General features: G+C 35.0%; 1 protein-coding gene across 2 annotated transcripts in view; it reads right to left on the reverse strand.

The window, feature by feature from the left end:
• The window catches only part of RB1CC1 (RB1 inducible coiled-coil 1), a 68,663-nt gene that overhangs the window by 2,690 nt on the left and 46,465 nt on the right, over positions 1–19,508 (reverse strand). The window contains exons 15-22 of one of the 2 annotated variants that reach the window (XM_032125159.1): positions 15,634–17,549; positions 11,658–11,817; positions 9,361–9,469; positions 9,000–9,240; positions 7,382–7,433; positions 6,323–6,370; positions 3,299–3,357; positions 1,414–1,541 (exon numbers count right to left, since the gene is read on the reverse strand). In XM_032125159.1, the coding sequence (XP_031981050.1) occupies positions 1,414–1,541; positions 3,299–3,357; positions 6,323–6,370; positions 7,382–7,433; positions 9,000–9,240; positions 9,361–9,469; positions 11,658–11,817; positions 15,634–17,549 (2,713 nt within the window). Of the gene's footprint in view, positions 1–1,404; positions 1,542–3,298; positions 3,358–6,322; positions 6,371–7,381; positions 7,434–8,999; positions 9,241–9,360; positions 9,470–11,657; positions 11,818–15,633; positions 17,550–19,508 lie in introns of both variants that reach the window. The other variant, XM_032125150.1, reaches the window with a different exon arrangement.

The following is a 19,508-nucleotide window of genomic DNA, read 5'->3' on the forward strand; positions in this document are numbered from 1 at the left end:
TTGGTGGCCCTTAAAACAGTAATTTGCAGTACCTAGGTCCACACCAATTTTAACCTATCACAAGTACAACTAGTGTACTGAATTTCATTTTCCCCACTTCCCTGATGCAGGAACAGAATCAAGACATGGTTTCCTGAAGTAGTGAGACAGAGACAAATGTGTCCCTCAGGCAACTGGTATGTTGTTTATCTTACGTGCAGTTTTCTCAGATTTGAGATTAACTCTGTTCAGCAAGTGGTAAGGAACGGAACAAGCTAAGTCCATTTGAAAACAGGTCAGTGAATTAACTACTCACAGTAACATACAAACCGAAATGGCTTTTACCTTATACATGTAAAAAAACAGTAAGGAAAGCCTACCATATTTCACACAGCTATGAATGCACTACTAATGCCATAGCTCAGAATGTATTACATCTGGAAGTCAGATAGGCACTTTCTCCTTATGTTTCACAGATGACACATGGCACAGATCCTTCAGCAGACTCAGAATCCAGTTAGGCCTTAGTGGTCTTCTGGAGACTACACAGGTATTTAAGATCTATCATCTTTCATCGTAAGTGCAATCTACAGTGAGTCTGCTCAGGGAAATTATTTGGCAGCTTGTGACATGCAATAACATAGAAACTTTCACTGATAAAGTAGAATTAATATAAATTTTCTTTTGATGCATATTCTTAGACATTTCTACAAAGTTGGGAGTACAGGTGGGCTTGCAAAAAACCATGATAGCTCAAAGGTATTCCCATGAATCCACTTCATGTAGCTCGTGGCTTAGTGCAAAGCACTGTTATTTTTCCCCATTTAAAAAGATTTCAATTTAGCTAAGTTTAGATAGCTGCCAAAAACAACCAATAAAGAGCCTTGAAGATTAAGGGAGAAAAAAAGTAAATGTGCCAGCAACCTGAACAAAAACAAATAAATACTGAAAGTCTTCTCTGAAAAATTTTAATAAATACTATCTTAACTTGGTGGAAAAACTATGAGCAAAAATATTGCTTGCAAATTCCCATATACTGTTGTCTACATTTTGTTATTTATTATTCATGCTACTGAGTAGTTAAAGCAGCCTGATGGGAATGTTAACAAACTCTGTGTGTGTACGAAATTGGCATTTTCTCCCTCTTTTTTTGTTTTTTTTACAGCTTACTTTGAAGATGCAGGTATTTTCCCTACTTTTCCAAGGCCCTAAACATCTATATAAATTTTTAATTAAAAATGTTCCGCCTTGAAAAATATTTTGCATCAGAACAAGTAGCAAAAGCTACAAAGAGAGCTGACAACTATCTACAATACATGCTTCTTGTATTTATCACATACATATTTATCAAATCACTTAGTGTTAGAAAGTTAAGAGTGTTATTTGTAAGAGGAGATAATAATTAGAAAAAAATCTGACACTTACCACACTCACCTGGTTTGAGATCCAATGCAGCAAGGGACTCTGAGTGCAAGAAATACAAGGTTGGACTAACAGTAAACAACACATAGTTGTCATGCCTTTCGTCCAAGATAATAAGAACCAAATCGCCAACCTGAAAACTGGGAAAAAAAATAAAATCACAGAACTTAACTTAAAAAAGCACAGAAGCTTGAAACTACATTAATTACACTACATTTTTTCTCCCATGTATTGCCTGAGACAGACTAAGTTGAATGGTAACAGACATTTCCACTTGCTGCGCCAACTTATATACATTTCCTATTTTCTGAAGTCAACAAAAGCAGGCTATCTTTAAAAAGTGATTTTGAAATGTTCTACACCCATCAGCTCAAATTATTTTTTTCAAAAGAACTGTGAGTTTTGCTTTAAAATATAATCAGAAGTACCTAACAAAATACTAATGTTTCGATCTTGCATTATTTTTATTCACTGGTACTTCAGTTAACCATCACTGCACTGGGTGTTTACAAACATTCTTTTGATGTTTTAAACTGAAGCCAATTTGAACACAGAAAAATACAGCAAAAACATTTATGCAGCTTTCAATCTTAAAAGTTTTAAGCACACAAGACAAAGAAGGGATGAAGTGTTCATCTTTGATCGAATGATGAAAAGCCAAAGAAACACTGTGGCGACTACGTAAAAAGTTCTAAAACTCTGCTTTTTCCTGACACCAAGGTAACACAGGAAGCCACCAAGTTCTCATGCAAAGTTTCAATAACAGAATTCAAAGAATGACTTCTGTCTCCAAGCTTCTTGTTCCACAGTGCAAATGTCTTGCAAGTAAATTATTCATCCATTAATAAAGTCTAAAATGGCTACAAATTAAGCATTAGATCATGAGGGGACTCTAAGAATAAATATTACTACTATTTTGGGGATGAGAGAAGAAGTGCAAAGAAAGTGAAAAACTTCTCCAGAGAAGGAAACTACAGATACACAGTCAGTCAGCTGAGTAAATTTAGAGAAATTTAGGTCATCATCTTTGAAGTTCATTTTTGGATTAAATAAACAATACTCCAAACTTTTCTGCCTGGACGTATTATGAAGACAGGCTATAGTGACTTAAAATCATCTGTATTAGACAGATAGATTCTTCTTTCGCAACATTTTCCTCCCCAAAAACTACCAAGACACTTGCCACAATTTTCAGATGCTAAAGGGAAAAAAAACGATTCTTCAAGTGCTAACTTTGTTACAGCAAAAATGGAAATTGGTGTAATTCAAAAAACATTAACAGAATAATCTGTGCCAGTTTTCTTTCTAAAAAGGTTTTTTATATTAGTAATTTATAAGCCTAATATTAATTAAGAAGTTGTTTGTAGCTTTCACATTTTAAAAGAATACTTCTGTTTCCAGCAACAATTCTACATGCAACTGCTAACAGATTGAGAATACCTAACAAAACGTTTGAATTAATTTTATTTCATTCTGTCAGAGCAAGCCAAGAACTTTGAAGACTTCAGGAAGGTAAGACTTCTCTTGAAATATAATACAGCACTATGCATATTCAGGGTGAACAGATTTCCTTCTATCTTTTCTTAGCATGACTTCAAGGTTACAGATAAACAAACAAGTAATCTAAAAAAAACCTCAGAGAATTCTAGAAATTCCACAAAGTACAGAATTCAAGAAAGTCACTGACAGTTCAAAAAGGCCGTTTTTTGTTTATAAAAAGGCTTTATAAAATTTGATTTATGCTCAACTGGGATAGTTGAATAGGTGATGGCTGAATTATAGAGATCTATGCATCTTTTCACCACAGAGCAAGAACAGAAGAATTGTAACATTCGCTACACACTTATTTTATTGAAAACATATCCATCTACTTAAATGAAATTTAACATCTACTTACTCTCTAATTGCTATTTTTTCAGAATGTCTTGAGGATACTGATGACATACTTTGGGACATCTGTAAGAAAGAAAAAAGCTATAAAGTACTTGCAAGCTATGATGAAATGTATATTGCAGGTAAGAATATGGGAAAATAATTTTTGATCAACTTCAAACAGTGCCTGTCTTGCAGATTTTATATTCACTCAGAAAACCCAACATACTTTTGTCATCCTGTTCTGTATTAAGTTTGGTTGTTTGTGGTTTGTTTTTGGTTTCCACTACAGTGCTTTTTCTTTTAACAGCTACCCTTGATTATGAAATTTCTTGCATAACTAACTTCTCCCTCATTATTTAGAATGGGGAAGTGCTTTTCAGATCAGTGCCAGTGAAGATTCATTCTGAGCATACACAAGACCTATGATCCATTCTAACACAGTTACCCAAGGGCATTAGAAAAAGCTGATGGTAGAACACTGGAGTTTAAACATGTTTATTACAATTAAACTCTAGATGTTGAACTCAACATGGTCTCTCAGTTTTTCTAGGCACTGTCACAAAATATAAAGCTTATTGTAATAAACAGAGCAGCACTCTCTGGAATAAAACTGGAGTCTATAATTCTTTGTTTAGTAAGACCAAAGAAAGGCTTCATTATGTGAGTTTTTGGACATAAGAATTATCTCCTGTATGTATAATATTTGCCTTTAATTCTGTTTGAATTAATTAATACTGGTACATAGACCAACTGTCAATAGGATAAACTAGACCTAAAAATTAATAAAATTGTACACACAGTTTCTACAATAACTACAATAACCTGAAATGACAATGGCTAACGCTACTTCTACCTCCGAAGGAATACCTGTCCCAGTGGAGGCAAGTAGCTGGAGAAGCTGATCTAATATAAATGTATCTGTTCTATTACCCTCTGGTAACCTCCTTACAAAAAACAATTCATAATTGCTCCACAGAAACTCTGACTAGAGGTCCTGCAGATTTTCCATACATTCCTACTTCCTGGACCATTTTTACATGCTATTCAAATCTAGATTGCTCATACTTGAAGTTTAGCACATGATTTTTCAGCTGTAACTCAAATACTGCTCCCTACAGGGTATTTCCTTCCTATTGTCAATCTTGCCCCCTGCCTTCCCCAGAGGCAGTACCAGCCTGTCTTCATATGAGCTTGAAGACTATTCACAGCTCATTTTCTTCGTTTCTTCAAAGAATGGGTCCAAACTGAATGCAGTATATCACAGAAAGCTCTCAAATTCTGAAGACACGTTCAGCAGTTTTCTTTACAGGATCCAACTTCAGATTTTTTTTTTTTGTTAGAGGCTACTTTTCTTTCTTGAAAAAGTTGCAGCTAGCATGAAATTTGTCAAATTTGCTTAGACTGTTCAAAAAAGTGTTTGAGAGTTCTCTTCAGATATAAAGACCAGGTATTTTCTTGCTGCTTTTTAAAAATGGAGTTAAGTGTTAAATTAAAACACGAAATAGCTTGATTTCTGTATTTTTCCTAGATTTCTAACTTCAAGAAAAACAGAACAAACTAGAATGCTGAAAATAATTCCATTAAAACCTAGTAAGGAATGTTTTATGAGTACAACTAATAGCCTTTAGACTGAAAAAATGTTTCCCTTTCTCAGTAATTCATTTAATGTAACAGAAATCCTGTAATAACATTCCAAGTATTAAAAGGAGTTCCTTTTTGTTCCTTGCAGAAGTAACCCACAAGTTCTTCTTCAAAAGCCAGTAACCTATGAAGATTTTCACACAGAATGCCTTCTGACCTCATTTCAAGTATCTCAATAGAAATAAACACTGGTATTTAAGTGTTGATGCGTATTGCAATTTCAGAAGTGCATTTAAAAGGAGGGGGAGAGGGAAAGAAAGATGAAGAGACAAATAATAAACTTATCTATGAAAAAACTCATTTTCTAAATAAGGAATTGAAAAGATAAGAAGTTCCTATGCCCAGTTAGAAATCAAATTTGAATCACTTTAGAGACCAATGAACTGCCAATTCCTCCTACGTGGCTAAGTATTAATCACAACAAGAATAACCTTCTATTTGTCTTGTACACAGTGTTTCTTCCATTTTATTTTACTCTGAGATGACAAGAGATCAAGAGTTTGATTCAAGAAATCTACAGAGAGCTTTAGAAAACTGTCCAATGTGTTTTGAGTTTTACTGTAGCATGAAAACTACACCTAAGTAAATCCTGTGCACTGCACTGACATTCTGAATTAAAAACGCTCCTTTAAAAATTATACTTTTAGATGTCTTGCTATCCTTTCTTATACCTGGTATGAAATGTAACTTCCCACTATACAGATATCAGTTCCTACCAAACTTCTAGGTATCACCTGTCACTTAAAGAAACTGAGATCACCATGGCCAGTCCACCCAGAGGATGTGTCTGTTTCCTACACACACAGGAATTTTTTTTAAGACTTAATATTCAGACCTGCTAACAAGGATAAACTGAGAATAAAAACACAGGAGAAGAATTTATAGTCCAGGGCCCTCTGTCACTACATTCTTTTTCCTTCCACAGGCATTTCCTGTATTTGAGCATTTCATATGGTGGCTGCCTGAATTTCCAGCTGCTAGGCAGAATTAGTTTCACACCTTACAAAGCTGAGAGGTGCAATTTTCCCAAGCCAATCTAGAAGTTATTGCTAACATTCCCAATTATGTTTAAAGTGCAGGCATATTTACCTTCTTGTAAACTGGCCTTTGATCTACTGCTGCTGAAAACTGAGTCATGGTGCCCTGGAAATTAACACCCCCTACCCCAAGCCTGGATGCTCTGTGTTCTTTGGGAAGAAGTCACTCTCCAGTCCTGTGAATCTTTTTCCAGGAGAAGACTAAGGACCTCTGGAAGGTTATGAGGTTATCTATTTACCACTTGCCTTAACACTTAAAACATTTATTAAGTTAATAAAAAAACATTTTTAGATTTTAACAAACTTAAATTTTTAAGCTTTTCTTATTTTCTCATGAGGCTTAAAACATGCATTGCACAAATACTTACCAATCTTTGATTTAGCCTCTTATTTTCTTCTTCTTTCAACTGCAAAGTCTAAAAGAAAATCTTAATCTGATTAACTGGTTATTATACCTCATACAGTACAAACATAAAAAAAATAGTTATTGTACAACTAGAGCCCAACTACTTGTACAATACCACATCTTTCAGTGCTATAACAATTATCAAAATATCTTTTGAAAAAATACACGCAAAAAAAAATTTAAGTCTAGCAATTATCCCAGTACTACAAAACCCATTGCTAAACTATGTTTACCTCCATACTCATACTTTTCTTTCAGTTAGAAAAACATGTCACTGACAGAATGGCAAAAGATATGTAATGTATTACTATGTTATAGCTTCTGCCCATGACAAATCCTATGTAATCAGATGACAGAATAAAGCATGTATGTGCTTGTAGTCAAAAACATCCAGGCAGCTGCATCATACAGTGTCACAACCCACTAACAGAAAGCATTCCTGTTCTTTATTTGGTCACAGATTTTAGTCCAAGTGATCCTAGAAAGCCAAAAGCTAAAGACACCCTTTTTCTTTTTTTTAAGTAAACTTAAAAGACAACTGAGATGAAGTTAGATATGACTGAGCAGTTAAAAATTACTAGAATCTGAAATACTCCAATGTAACTACTAGGGGTTAATCTCACATTTTACCAAGAATACAGCCTACAATACCCACTTCCATGAGAAACTAGTCAATCATAAGAAATTGCAACTTTTTTTTTTCTATAGAAATTCTCTGGATCAATGATCTGTCACTCCTAAGAAGTGGTATTACACTATAGTCATTCATACTAAAGCCTACATGAACACAACAAAGATAGGCCAAGAGTAATCTTTTAACTGTTCTCTTCAATTACTTCAGTGAATTATACTGATCCAAGAGTACAATGAAAAACATTCCCTGAAATCATATTTATAATCATATTCATAATCCTTGCAGACACTATATTGCATCAGCGTATATAACTGACCACAGCACAACTTCACATGTATATATTTTTTAAGTACTTAGTTGTAACACTTAACCTCACAATCTACTCACTCTTTCTAACAACATTATCCTCTGCTTCTCTTCAGACATATGGACATTTTCACTAAAAGAGAAAGAAAATGGATAGGTTAAAAATGAAACTTTTCTTCATATCAAAAGTTATCTTTTCCATACCCACCTGCCATTGTCACTCAGTGAAGAGTGTTATGTATTTGCTAGCACAGAGGGAACAGCATAGAAAGAAACAGTAAGAATCAGCATCAATATTTCTGGTTGGTGTTTTGGATTTTTTTTCTTTTCTTTCAACCAATGAGGTTCTTTACTGCAACAAGCCAGTGAATTTTCAGTAATCAATTAGTTTATCAAGCTACATGGGGGCATTTCTTGGTATTTTGCATCATTTTCAAGACATCAGGATGAAAGATACAGCTCTGCATGCTTTGACAGTTAACCGCCAATATTGCAATTCAGCTCCATGATGTCCCATTTTCCTAGTCTGTAGCTTAAAGGCTGCTGGGGAGTAGCTTGAAGTGCCCTAGTACTCCCTGGTAGAGACACTAAATTGAACTTGCTACTTGTTGCCATTTACATGCCATAAACTGAGCACTGGGGCACAATATAATAATGCTAATATCCCAAGTAATTTCTTAAGAACATAAACAGTAATCTGTAAACCAGTTATAATGTATTTTAAACGCAGTTTAATAGGGGAGAAACAATTTATTTTCTAGTCCAAATAGATTTGCTTGCAAAAAGAAAATGGACAAGTTTTGGGACAAAACATGCTACAAATCCAAGCAAAATGCTCAGCAAAGCTAACAGATTAAGCCATACTAATCATTACTTCATTTCAGTTAAAAGGCTGTTTAGCTCTCATGTAATAGGAAGCAGTCAACAGAAGCCTGTGAAAGTTTCTGTCTAATCATACACTGAGCCATAATTTTTTTGTCCACAAGCTTTATTTTTTTTTGTACATCTGTTCTCAGAGTGCAGGACTAGAATGATTAGAAACAGCTCTTTTTCTAAAGATAGGATACTTCCTTGTTTTATTATCAGTGCAAGTTTAATTTGGCAAGCACAAACTGCTTTCATCCTCACTTCCACAAAGCTATTTAGTGCTCTGGGTATGTGATTGTGAGTCAGGCAGCATCGGTTGTGAAGGACACAGACTAAACTTAATGTTAAGTACATCTAACAATTCTGCTTTTACTCCTCTGGTAAAAACCTTGCTTCTCTTTTGTGCTTCCCAGTCAGGTTCATTACTTCTGTGAAAAGTTTGGAGGAGAAGTCTGGGGTTCTTCAAAAAGCTAGTAGCATTGAAGTGAGACACTGTTCAAAAGGTACACCAGTAACATGCAGCCTCCCAGCTCATTCACTATTACAGTTTGACTTACATTTTGTATACGTAGGTAAATTCTTTTATGTCATGATTGTGGGGCCAAGTTTCGCCTTGAGGCTGCATACTTCAAAGTCATCAAACCCACACATTCCTGATGATTGTGACACCACAATTGTACGCACATGTACATTTAAAAGAATATTTTCGGAAGACCATCAAAGGCAGGAGGAAAGTTAAACATGCTCATCTGTACTTCACACCACCCAAGAGCACACATTTCCAGAACGAGAGCATGCTCTGAGTATTTCTACTCTAATGACCCATACTTACTGCACAGCCATCATACTGGTTTCCATCGTGGAGTCCATTCTTCCTTCAGCCCCAAAATCAGCAACCAATCTGTCTGTGTCAGTGGGCACATCAGCTGCACAGGCTCCACAAGCTTCTGACACTGCTGCCAAGTAGGTTGATGGAGAAAAATTACTACTTCTCAGTTTATTAACTTCTTCTTCAAGCTTCTTCTTCTCTTCAAGTAAGCGAGCACGATCTTCAGAAAGTGTTTCAATCAAATCTATGACACAAATAAACAGAATTTCTTTTAATTACAGCAGCACTAAGGCTGAAAACCAATCTGTAGAGAATGGAACAGTCCTATTCGAGAAGATGAATACTTCTTGAGAACTTTGCTTACCCTTATCTTTTTCTTGCTGTTGTGTAAGCACTTTTAATTTGTCACTAAGATCATTAATTATGTTTTCTTTTTTCATTTTCTCTCTTGCCAGAACAGTGTTAAAGTTGGTCTGAAAACAGAAAGGAAGTATTACTGAAAAAAGAAATGTACTGTAAAAATGTAATGCAAAATAGTACAAATAACAGCATGCATTTCAGTTTTCTGCATTATAATTAAAAAAGAAATTAAAACTTTTTAACTTATTGCTTTGGTGAAGAGATAAAATGCCTGTACATTTTATTTTTATGTTTCTCTGTAAAACTTTTTTTAAATTAATTTCATTTTTAACCCTCTAGTTCCCTCAAGCCTGATACACTAATTTTAAAAATTCTAAGTTGTGGGTTTGTATTTAAATATAATACTTTATATTCCAGTTAATGTAAAACAGTTGAACATCCTATATTTGAAACAGTTACTTGAAGGATTAAAATTATTAAGATAAATCTGAACTGCACCAAGATATGTTACATACAATGAAAAAGAAAAACACTGTTATCAATACACTACACACTGAATTAAAAATACATTTCAAGTCGTGCATTAATTCTTCAGTGAATAATTAATTATTGCAAAAGGTACACATGAATCCTGGTTAATAGCTTGAATAGGTGAACATAAAAAGAGGCCAGCATAGCCTTCAGTACCAGTCTGACAAATCTTTCTGCTTCTTCAATCCTTCTACTGACCATTATGCCCTAGGCCCTTTTAGGGTGCTGCTGAAGAGACAAAACCTGCCAACAATCATCTATTTCAAGGATATTTCAAGTTAATTTTAATTTTTCTGTGAATTTTAAGATTGTCTTGATATATGTCTATCAACTCTCAGTCTTAAAATGCAAACTATTTGGTGGGCTACACACCTTACATAGGGCAGAGCAGCCTTTGTTATACGTCTGCGTAACAAAACTCTCATACCACGAGCATAAGTGACACCTCTAAGGAAACTTCACAGAGGAAAGAAAACAAAAACCAAAAAGGACAGAGGCTAAATACCCAAATACCCAAAACATTCAGTAACCAGCAGAGCCAGTGAAGTGAACTGTCAGCACTGACTGATACACTGTTTTTCTGGGTTTGGGGTATTTGTTTGCTTTGGCTGGAGTCTGTCTGGGGGGGGAGTTGGGTTGTTTGTTTGTTGTTTTTTTAAAAAATTCCAGCTTTCCCTGGAATTTGTTGTCAATGCCTCAGAACCATCCCTTCCATGTTCTGCTGAAAAAATGAAGAATACTATTAGATAATGGGGAAAATGGAATACTGAGGAATATTGTGATGAAAAAATAAGTCTAATGATTACCAAAGTAGGAAAAAATTCCTGTTAGATTTACTACATAAGGTTAACTCCAGTATTAACGCTTGAAGGCCAAGAATTTCAATAATATTTCTTTCTTTATAACCATCTGCAATTTTGTGTTCCCTGCACCCAGTGATTCATAGCATTCATTCACCAAGCTGGCTGATCACCACCCTGTCTCTTTGTCCTTATTTGATCCTACCACAGCCACAGTAAAGAGAGGTGCTTAAAACAGAAAATCCTTTCTCAGTGTTTAAATGCAACAAAGCTGTAGATAATAGCTGTTACTAACAGAGATTTAATTTAAGAACTCAAGACTCATCTACAGCAACTAAGAGGCTCACGATGTTCTGAAAGGAAATAAAGCATGGATACGGATGTAAAATACTAATCCAGTGCAATGTGATTTTTGTATCAAGATGTGGCATGCATTGTGGCTTTAAGTTTATTATGTAAAATGCAACATACTTTGTTTGAACCTCAAAATACACCACATTTATGCTTTGAACCTCGAAACACCACCTTGTCCACGCTAATAAACTTTAAAAGCCAGTAATCAGCATCCCAAATCAATCAGTATTTCAAATAATTAATTTAGTGTTGTCCACAAATTTTGTAATAACTGGTATCTTTCTGCAGTTAAAGAGATAAATGAATATAAGTTCCAAGCATTTAAGCAAAAGAAATCAGAAAAACTGAATCTGGATTGCCAGTTGTTTGATAATTGGTTTGGCCTTTTGGCTTGTTTTCAGTGGTTTTTTTTTGGTTTGTTTCTTTGCTTTGGTTATTTTTTAATGCTTAAATGTTTGATTCCATTGACACATTGTATTCTGGCTTCAGATAAGTACATAAACTTAGAATGTGGAAGTGTTACACAGCAAAAGAGAAAATGCTACTCTAACTTCAAAACACCAAAAGAACACAATTGTCATGGGAGCAAAAATAATTTTTAAAGAATCAGCTTTACCTGCTGCTCTGCAGTGAGAGATGTCCTGATGTTCTGCATTTCTTCATTCTTTCTTTTCTCTTGTTCTTCAAGTTGCTCTAAGAACTTCATTTTTTCTTCCTGAAGCTTCTCCTGAAGTTCAGCAACTAAGCTTGATTCAGCAGTTGATTCAGCAGGAGGACTTAAAAGAAAATGTTTAGGCTTTAAATTTGCAGCATATACCAAGCCCCACAATACATGAAATAAGCACACACGCAAAAAGTCAGTTTATTTTGACACATTATTTCTGAAATATTTAGTAAGTACTGTATTACAATTAAGCCATTACTAACTTCAATTCTACTTTTTAATCATGAACATCTCACCAATTCTTACTCTTGGGCATTATGTTTTTTGTAGCACAATGGCTTTAACTTTAAAGTTTTGTTGCAGGGCAGAACTTTTGTTTATACTTTTTCCTAACATAACAGAAGGTGTGGAAAGTGGTAAAAAGAACAAACAACGACTGACTTCATGAAGATACTTAGTATGTCAAAATGCAGAGCCTTCGGAACTATCACATAATGAAAACAATTCAGCAGTAAATCCGATGTTAAGGAATCCAGACGTGAAATTCAAAACTCTGGACTGCAGAACCTGAAGGACAGCACTAATGATCGTGAAGGAAACCATAAGCAGTCACAGAGGCAGGAAGGATAATGACCTTAAATGGCTTTTGAAACAATGTTACATAGGCCTAATATTTTTCAGCACTGAAGCAAAAAACTAACTGCACTCTTCTCTGCTTTGGCTTGAGTTATCAAGAATCCCCCCTGCAGAACTTTAGAATAGAGAAACCCCTTTTTTGGGCAACATTTGTGAAAAAATGTATTATTTAAATTTCCATTATTCATCTGCACCAGAATCATACTTAAACCATACTGACATTAAAATTAATCATATTTAGACCCAAAGCTCTTAGCTGAACTGTACCAAAACAGGAATCATCTGCCTTTCAGATGGGCTGCCTGGACTACTGACTGCAAATGACAGCCAAATAAAGGATATTGCTGTTCTGCAAAGGATGCTACCACATTACCAGTTTTTATAATCTCATCACTGTAACAGGCAGTAGGGTTAGATATTTAATCTGCAAAGGTCTTAACAACTACAGCAACAGTGACAATGTCTATTGTTTTCAAGATACTAAAAGCATCTCTCTTCAAATTGGGGTTTCTTTGCAAGCAAACACTTGCACTATTCTATGATGACAAAGGAGGTACTTAACAATACTGTTACTGCTCTACCACATGGGCATATACTGAATATACAAACTATTGTGCAGCAGCTAAGCACTCAAAAAGCCCATAAGAAGCTTTAAATAAAAGAGTTCTGAAAGCCAGCTGAAGTTCTTGGAGTGGCTAAAAAGCCTTTGACATTCTAGAAGTCAGAAGTAAGATAAGCAGGGAAAAGAAAGTCATGAAACACTCAGGCAAATCTTTCTTTGTGCCACTGAGAAAACATTTTCATGCTTGATTAAATTTCAGTTTATTTCTAAATGAAGCCAAGCTAAGAGAGAGAGAGGGAGCACGTGCTCTATGGAGAAGCTTCACTACTTATGATGGTCTGACAGAAGTGGCTGGAAAATACCAAAGCAGTAATTCAGTTTTCAAAGCAGTTGGGATTCCTATTCCGCTTTTAACACTTTACAGTATTATAACTCTTTTAACTAACCAGCAGAGTCTTTCAAATTGCTTAAAAACAAATCATTAAAGAAATTGTGGCTTTCAGTTGGCTAGTACTACACAGTGTAGAAAGAGTAACTAGAATTACAAGTGCATTGCAGTTTTATTATCTTTCCTAATCAAAATTACTTCATTTTCAGACACACCAAACCACGTTAATTTTTATAACACGGTAATGCATGGATAGCAAACATTTCTTTGTTGCCTCTAAATTTTTTTTTTAGTTTTCATGGAAGTTCAAAAACTAAATTCTTGACACCAGTGCAATACCCAGGTCAAATTTAACAATCCCTTTCTCTGTCTGTACCTTCTGAATGGCTAATGTAACATTAGTCTTGCAGAAAACACCACCTATCTGGCAAACATACAGTCACATGCCAAATAAAAGTTGTTTTCTACCATTACAAGTTAACTGCTAAACAATGAGTGAGGATAACAAATCAACTCAAGTTACTGACACAGCTTAGGGTTTTAGGAATTCAAAAATCAAACAACTAAACAGTGACTTTGAAATATTAGGACAGATTTACTTAACATGTATGCCCTTTGGAGATAAAACAATAGAATATCTTGATTCCTAGAGAAAAAAAACTAACAGCAGAATAAAGGCATAAAAACAAGCCTTAGGAGGCAAAATGTATTTCAATGTCACACTAAAAATTAAATTACTTGGCAGAACTTGTAACAAACTAACAGCACTTCTTTAGATTGAAGCAGATAGTATTTCTTTGAAATACATTCTGTTTTATCCAGTTTGGATAAGAATACACGCAGCTGTGCTCAAAAGTTCAAATTTAAGTGTAGGTGGATTTTTAAAAAGTCTGATGACACAGCTACATCTTTTTCCTGTTGAGTCAAGTTCTTCAAATTTCTACAATGCGTTAATACACAGAAAAGGAAAAACACAGAATTTATCATTTTTCTTCCCATTTCACCATATATCATTAAGTAAATATTTTCTTCAATTAAGAAGGGCTGTTCTTAAGTTTCATTATATCCCGATCTTAATTCAAAGAAGCCATATTACCTTGATGCGTTTTTTCATACACTGACATGCAAACATAGACACTAAAACAACATCATATAATGATGGATTTGCGCCCATGTGAAAATCCTGAGGTAGCAGACAATTCCAGTGAAGCAGATATTCCCATTTCCCTTGGACTATGCTGTGAGACTCTGCATGACCACCCCTCTCCTACCTTTTTTTGTTTAACATTACATTGATATTCAAAAGTTAAAAGCTAACTGAAGACTGTACTCATTTTTTGAAGTATTCTTGCTTTTATGCCGATTCTGTCCACCTTATTGATCTTTTCCCATTTCACATACCTGGTATAGCCTAATACCTGGGAAAAAGTTCCTCTATTAAAATGTTTTACAAACCAGATCTATCGGCTGCATTGATTCATACTACAAGAACATAAATGACAAATGCTAGCATTTAAAAAAAAAGTTTGTTACTAAGCATTGGTCACATTAAAAAATTCTACTATTTCCATTCTATAACTTCATCATCTAGGCTGCTGGCAGGCATTACAAACTGCTAAGTACATAAGAGGACACAGAAAGAATAATTCTATGCATTCTTGGCAAGGGAAAAATGTATTTTTCTTTCTAAAATGGAAAATCTCTGCAGAAATTAATGAAGAAAAACAATGATGTTAGGACGTTCTTTAAGATTATGTTGCACCCTTGTGTTTCATTATGAAGCTCAAACTGAAGACCCTAAAATATGTACGTGGGGCAGCAAAGTCAATGGAAGTCCATGTAACCATGGCACAGTTCTCAGTCAATCCTGTATAAATTCCCACACAGGTCTTCATGCCACCAATATCACTAGCCTGGTGTACAGCTAGCCAGTAAAGAAAGTTATCAGGCTAACCTAAAAGCCAGCCACTGCATGTTCTCACAGTGCCAAGAGCAGAGCAAGGATGGGAAAGGAGAGAGGGGCTGAGACCAGCAAAATCAGAATTTCAAGTAACTTGCTATTGTGGAAACACTCCTTCAATGTAACATTAAAAGAATGAAATAGAACAAACCTTCACTGCAGTCTCAAAATAATACTGTGTTACATATTTTACAGTCTTTGAGATTAACTACAGCCATGGGAACATCACTACCTGGAAAATGAAAGTAACTTGTATAGAAACCAATACAGATAATCACTATTAAAATACAGAGGTTTTACTTACTGGATAGTGTGTCATGAATATACTACACTGACTACTTTAAAATACTAGGAAAACACAGTAACTTAATTCTTACAGTACCTCCGATTCACTTGCATCTCAAGTTGTTGTATTCTGTCCAAAAGCCCTTTTTCAGCTGCTTCCCTCTGTAATTCAAACTCTTTACAAGCAGTTTGTACTGCATCCTCTTTTTCACAATTGAGCTTCTGAATGAGCAACTGCCTGTCTTGCTCTTGGTTAGATACTAACAGTTCTTTCTCTTCCTTTAGCTTATGGATAATAGCTTCGTATTTTTCCTGCTGCTCACAGAGAGACAACTTTTCTGTTTTTTCCTTCTCTAGGGCACTCGTTTCCAACTCTAACTTACTTTGTAGTTCTGTTATTTGCTCTGAAAGTCTTTTTTCTGCCTCAGCAGTTTTTTGATGAAGAAGCGTTACTTTATTTAATTCAGTTCTAAGCAAATTTGATTCTTCTTCGTATCTATTTACTAGCTCAGAAATACACTGATCTTTCTCAATTGTCATCAGAGTCCTTAGTTCTGATAAGCCCACTTGATATTCATCACTGCTAATTTGTATTTTATTGTTTAATTTATCTATCTCCTTTTTTAAGCTTTCAGTTTCCTTGTCAATTTGAGATCTTAAGGTCTCTTGTTGCTGGTTTCTGCTTTCTTCCAAAAGAAGCTTCATTTCATCAGTTTCTGCCTCTTTCAGGGCAAGTTCAACTTCTAATTTGCACCTCAAATCAGACAGATCTGAAACCTTGAGCTGTAACTCTTCTACTTGTTGTTGTTTCTCTTGCATAACTACTTCATGAGATTCCTGCATTTGTTCAAGTCTATGCTGGTTCTCTTTTTTTAATTTATCCAAACAGTCCTTGTGCTCAGCTACGACCTTCTCAAATTCCTGTAAATGCCTGGCTTGTAGGTTGCTTTCCAGTTCTTTTAAATGGCTTTGCTCTAAACTCTCAAGTTCTGCCCTCAGGAGTTGTAGTTTCTCCTTGTTTTCAACATGAAGTTTTTTCAAGTCTTCAAGTACTATTTCACGTGACTGTCTTAGTTCCTTAATTTCAGAATTTTGTGTCTCCATTTGGCATTCCAATTCAAGTAATTTCTGGTCTTTTTCATTCTGAAGGCAAACTACAGCTTCTTTCTCATTCTTTACTATTGCAAATTCATTGTTCTTAGTCTGAAGAACTTCCTCAAGGCCTAACAGGTCACCTTTTAACTTTATGATTTTCTTTTTATTTTCTTCACCATCCTCCAATAATTTATTAATTTTAGTTTCATATTCACTTTTCAAACATTGTAATTCATTTTGATGTTTATCATTTAGTGTTTTTTCAAGTGAAAGTTTTACCTTCTCAATTGTATTTACTATTTCTAAGGAAGTACATTTTAAAGAATTAGAAAAGTCACACTGTTCTTTTTGTACAAGTGTTCTGAAATGGCAGAGATCTTCCTTTATACCTCTTAAATGTATCTTTGAGTCTTGAGCAATAACCCTACACTTCTCCACACAAACACTGAGAGAAGCATTTTCTGCTGAAACATCCTTTACACAAGAACTTGTATCTTGCATACGTCTACTGTCTATTGCATTGATAACTGAAGAATAAAGAGATTCCACCATCATTTCCGGGCTTTGTGGGTCACTTATTACATTAGGAGACACTGGATTTTCTTCTATTACAAATTCATTTACTGCTGACATAAAGTCAGATTCTGGACTTTCTGCTAATGAATCCAAGTCTAATGATCCTTGCTTAAGAGCTTGCTCCAAGTTCGGATGGGCAATGGTTTCAAAATCAAACGTATGAGCATCAATGCTGTCTGGAGACAATTCTTCTAATGGAGCCGGGGGACACACAGGAGGACACAGGGGACCCTGAAGACTGAGTGATGGAGGAGTTCTTGAAGAGGTAGCAATTGCGGTTCCTGTAGTACTTTCCATCCTTGGTGTGGTAGCAGATTGTGGCGATGCTTGACTATTGGAGGCCTACAAGTTATAAAGCAAGAAATAAACACTTGAAGTGATAAGCAAAACTGTTAATATTAAAAATTAATTTTAAATTATCAGGCAAAACAAGAACTTAAAAAAATCAGCCTTATTATTTGCAACAGTCCAAAATATGTACTACTAAAACTAAAGCAAAAATTGCAGAAAATCAGGGAGATTTCCATTAGGTTTCAGAAAAGCATCATTTGTAAACACCTAAATACTAAATGCTCACCTAGCCAGAACTCCTATGTAGAGCGCACCCAACTGTATCTTACCAGTCAGAAACAGGCTTTGGTTCCTAACAGCCTATTTATTTCAGTTTTCCTAATAATTTTGTTACTAAAACATTTTTATTCTATTATTGCCAATACTATTATTGAAAAAGCAGCCATTTTTAAAATACACAACTAAGGTTTACAAAATCTTTACTACAACAAAACTGTTGTCTACTAACATATCAACAATATGTATCAATTGTTCTGCATGTGAATGTAGAACTGGTACAGTACAATGAAGGGCACATTCTAATTAAAAGCAACATTCTGACTTTTCAGAATGCAAGACACACAGCAATCACAGCCAGATTGGATTTTTTCCCCCTTCATGTGCTCCCATCGCTCCCAATTTTAGTCATTTTGCCTCTAAATCCTGGATATAACCAAAACTGATTCTGTAGCACCAGATCTTTCAATATTCACCTGCAAAGCTAATGGTTAGAATGATCACCCAGAATAATCCATGAGTAACAGCAGCTTGTGAATAAACATCAGTTAAAGCTTCTCCACCTTCATGGAACTGTCCCCAAGAAATTCTGATCAGTTGCAGTGATTTTGATTCTTAAAAGGCTAAAAACTTAATTAATTGGAAAATTGATTTGATTAGATAACACTTTAAATCTCATTATCATCAGTTATTGTTTAATACTATACCAATTATAAAACAAGATCTCCAGGACCAGTGCATACCCTGCTCTGACCTGCATGTTTGAAGATCAGTCTCTGGTATTTCAAAGACATCATACATTTCTATATATTTCTATATTGCCATGGAAATTATACTTCAAGAGAATTCTGCTGAAGTTTTATTTATCATAGCTATAATAGTTGTAACTCAGGCCAAGTTACCTGCACTTCTGTGCACCTGCAATTCAGTAAAACTCTATTCTGAAATGCTTTAAAAAAAAAAAAAAATCAACATCAGCCTTAGAGACTATGCAAACAGCCTATGTTCTGGGATGTTCAAGCTTTCTGTATGTACCAAAACTCAATTTATCTTACAGCATGATGTATCTGAAAGATATATTCAGTTACAGATTTTCTTAACTTCACAATTTAATAGATTAAACACAGTAAATTTACTGCTTGCAAATTTTTTTTGACAGAACAAGCAAAGTGTATAAAGTCTTCATCCTTTACTACCTTTATTACTACCAGAACCAGGCACAAATAAATGACCAGCCTGTACTCCTTTAGTATCTTATGCTATCGCTTATCATTTACAACAAGGAATATAAAAGCCCTAATGCCAACAATACACCTGTAGATTCCTAAGACAAAAACATAAACCTTAAGCTTCAGCAAGTGCAGAACACATCCCAGTGCAAGCCAAAAGCAATGTACAGTCTCAGCATCCACCAAGGATGCATTCCTGAAAAAGTTTGTAATAGGATGGATAGTGAAGCAATTTTTCCTAGGAAAATTACAGTGAAACACACACAGTTAAAATACATACGGCAAATATCTGTAACACACAGAATTAAGGCATAAGCACAGGATCATCAGGATCACACACTGGAAGAGATGCAGAGTTTTCTGAATGTATCAGTGCTCTGAAAGACATCAGATGCATTGTCTGTAACACCATAGCTCAACCAATGCCTTGCTCTTCCATCCTTCATCACTAAGAACTTGTTTGATTTTATTCGTCTAAGAAAGGTGACCATGTTGAAAAGAAACA

Source organism: Corvus moneduloides, chromosome 1, assembly GCF_009650955.1.
Source record: "Corvus moneduloides isolate bCorMon1 chromosome 1, bCorMon1.pri, whole genome shotgun sequence".
Taxonomy (NCBI): Eukaryota; Metazoa; Chordata; class Aves; order Passeriformes; family Corvidae; genus Corvus; species Corvus moneduloides.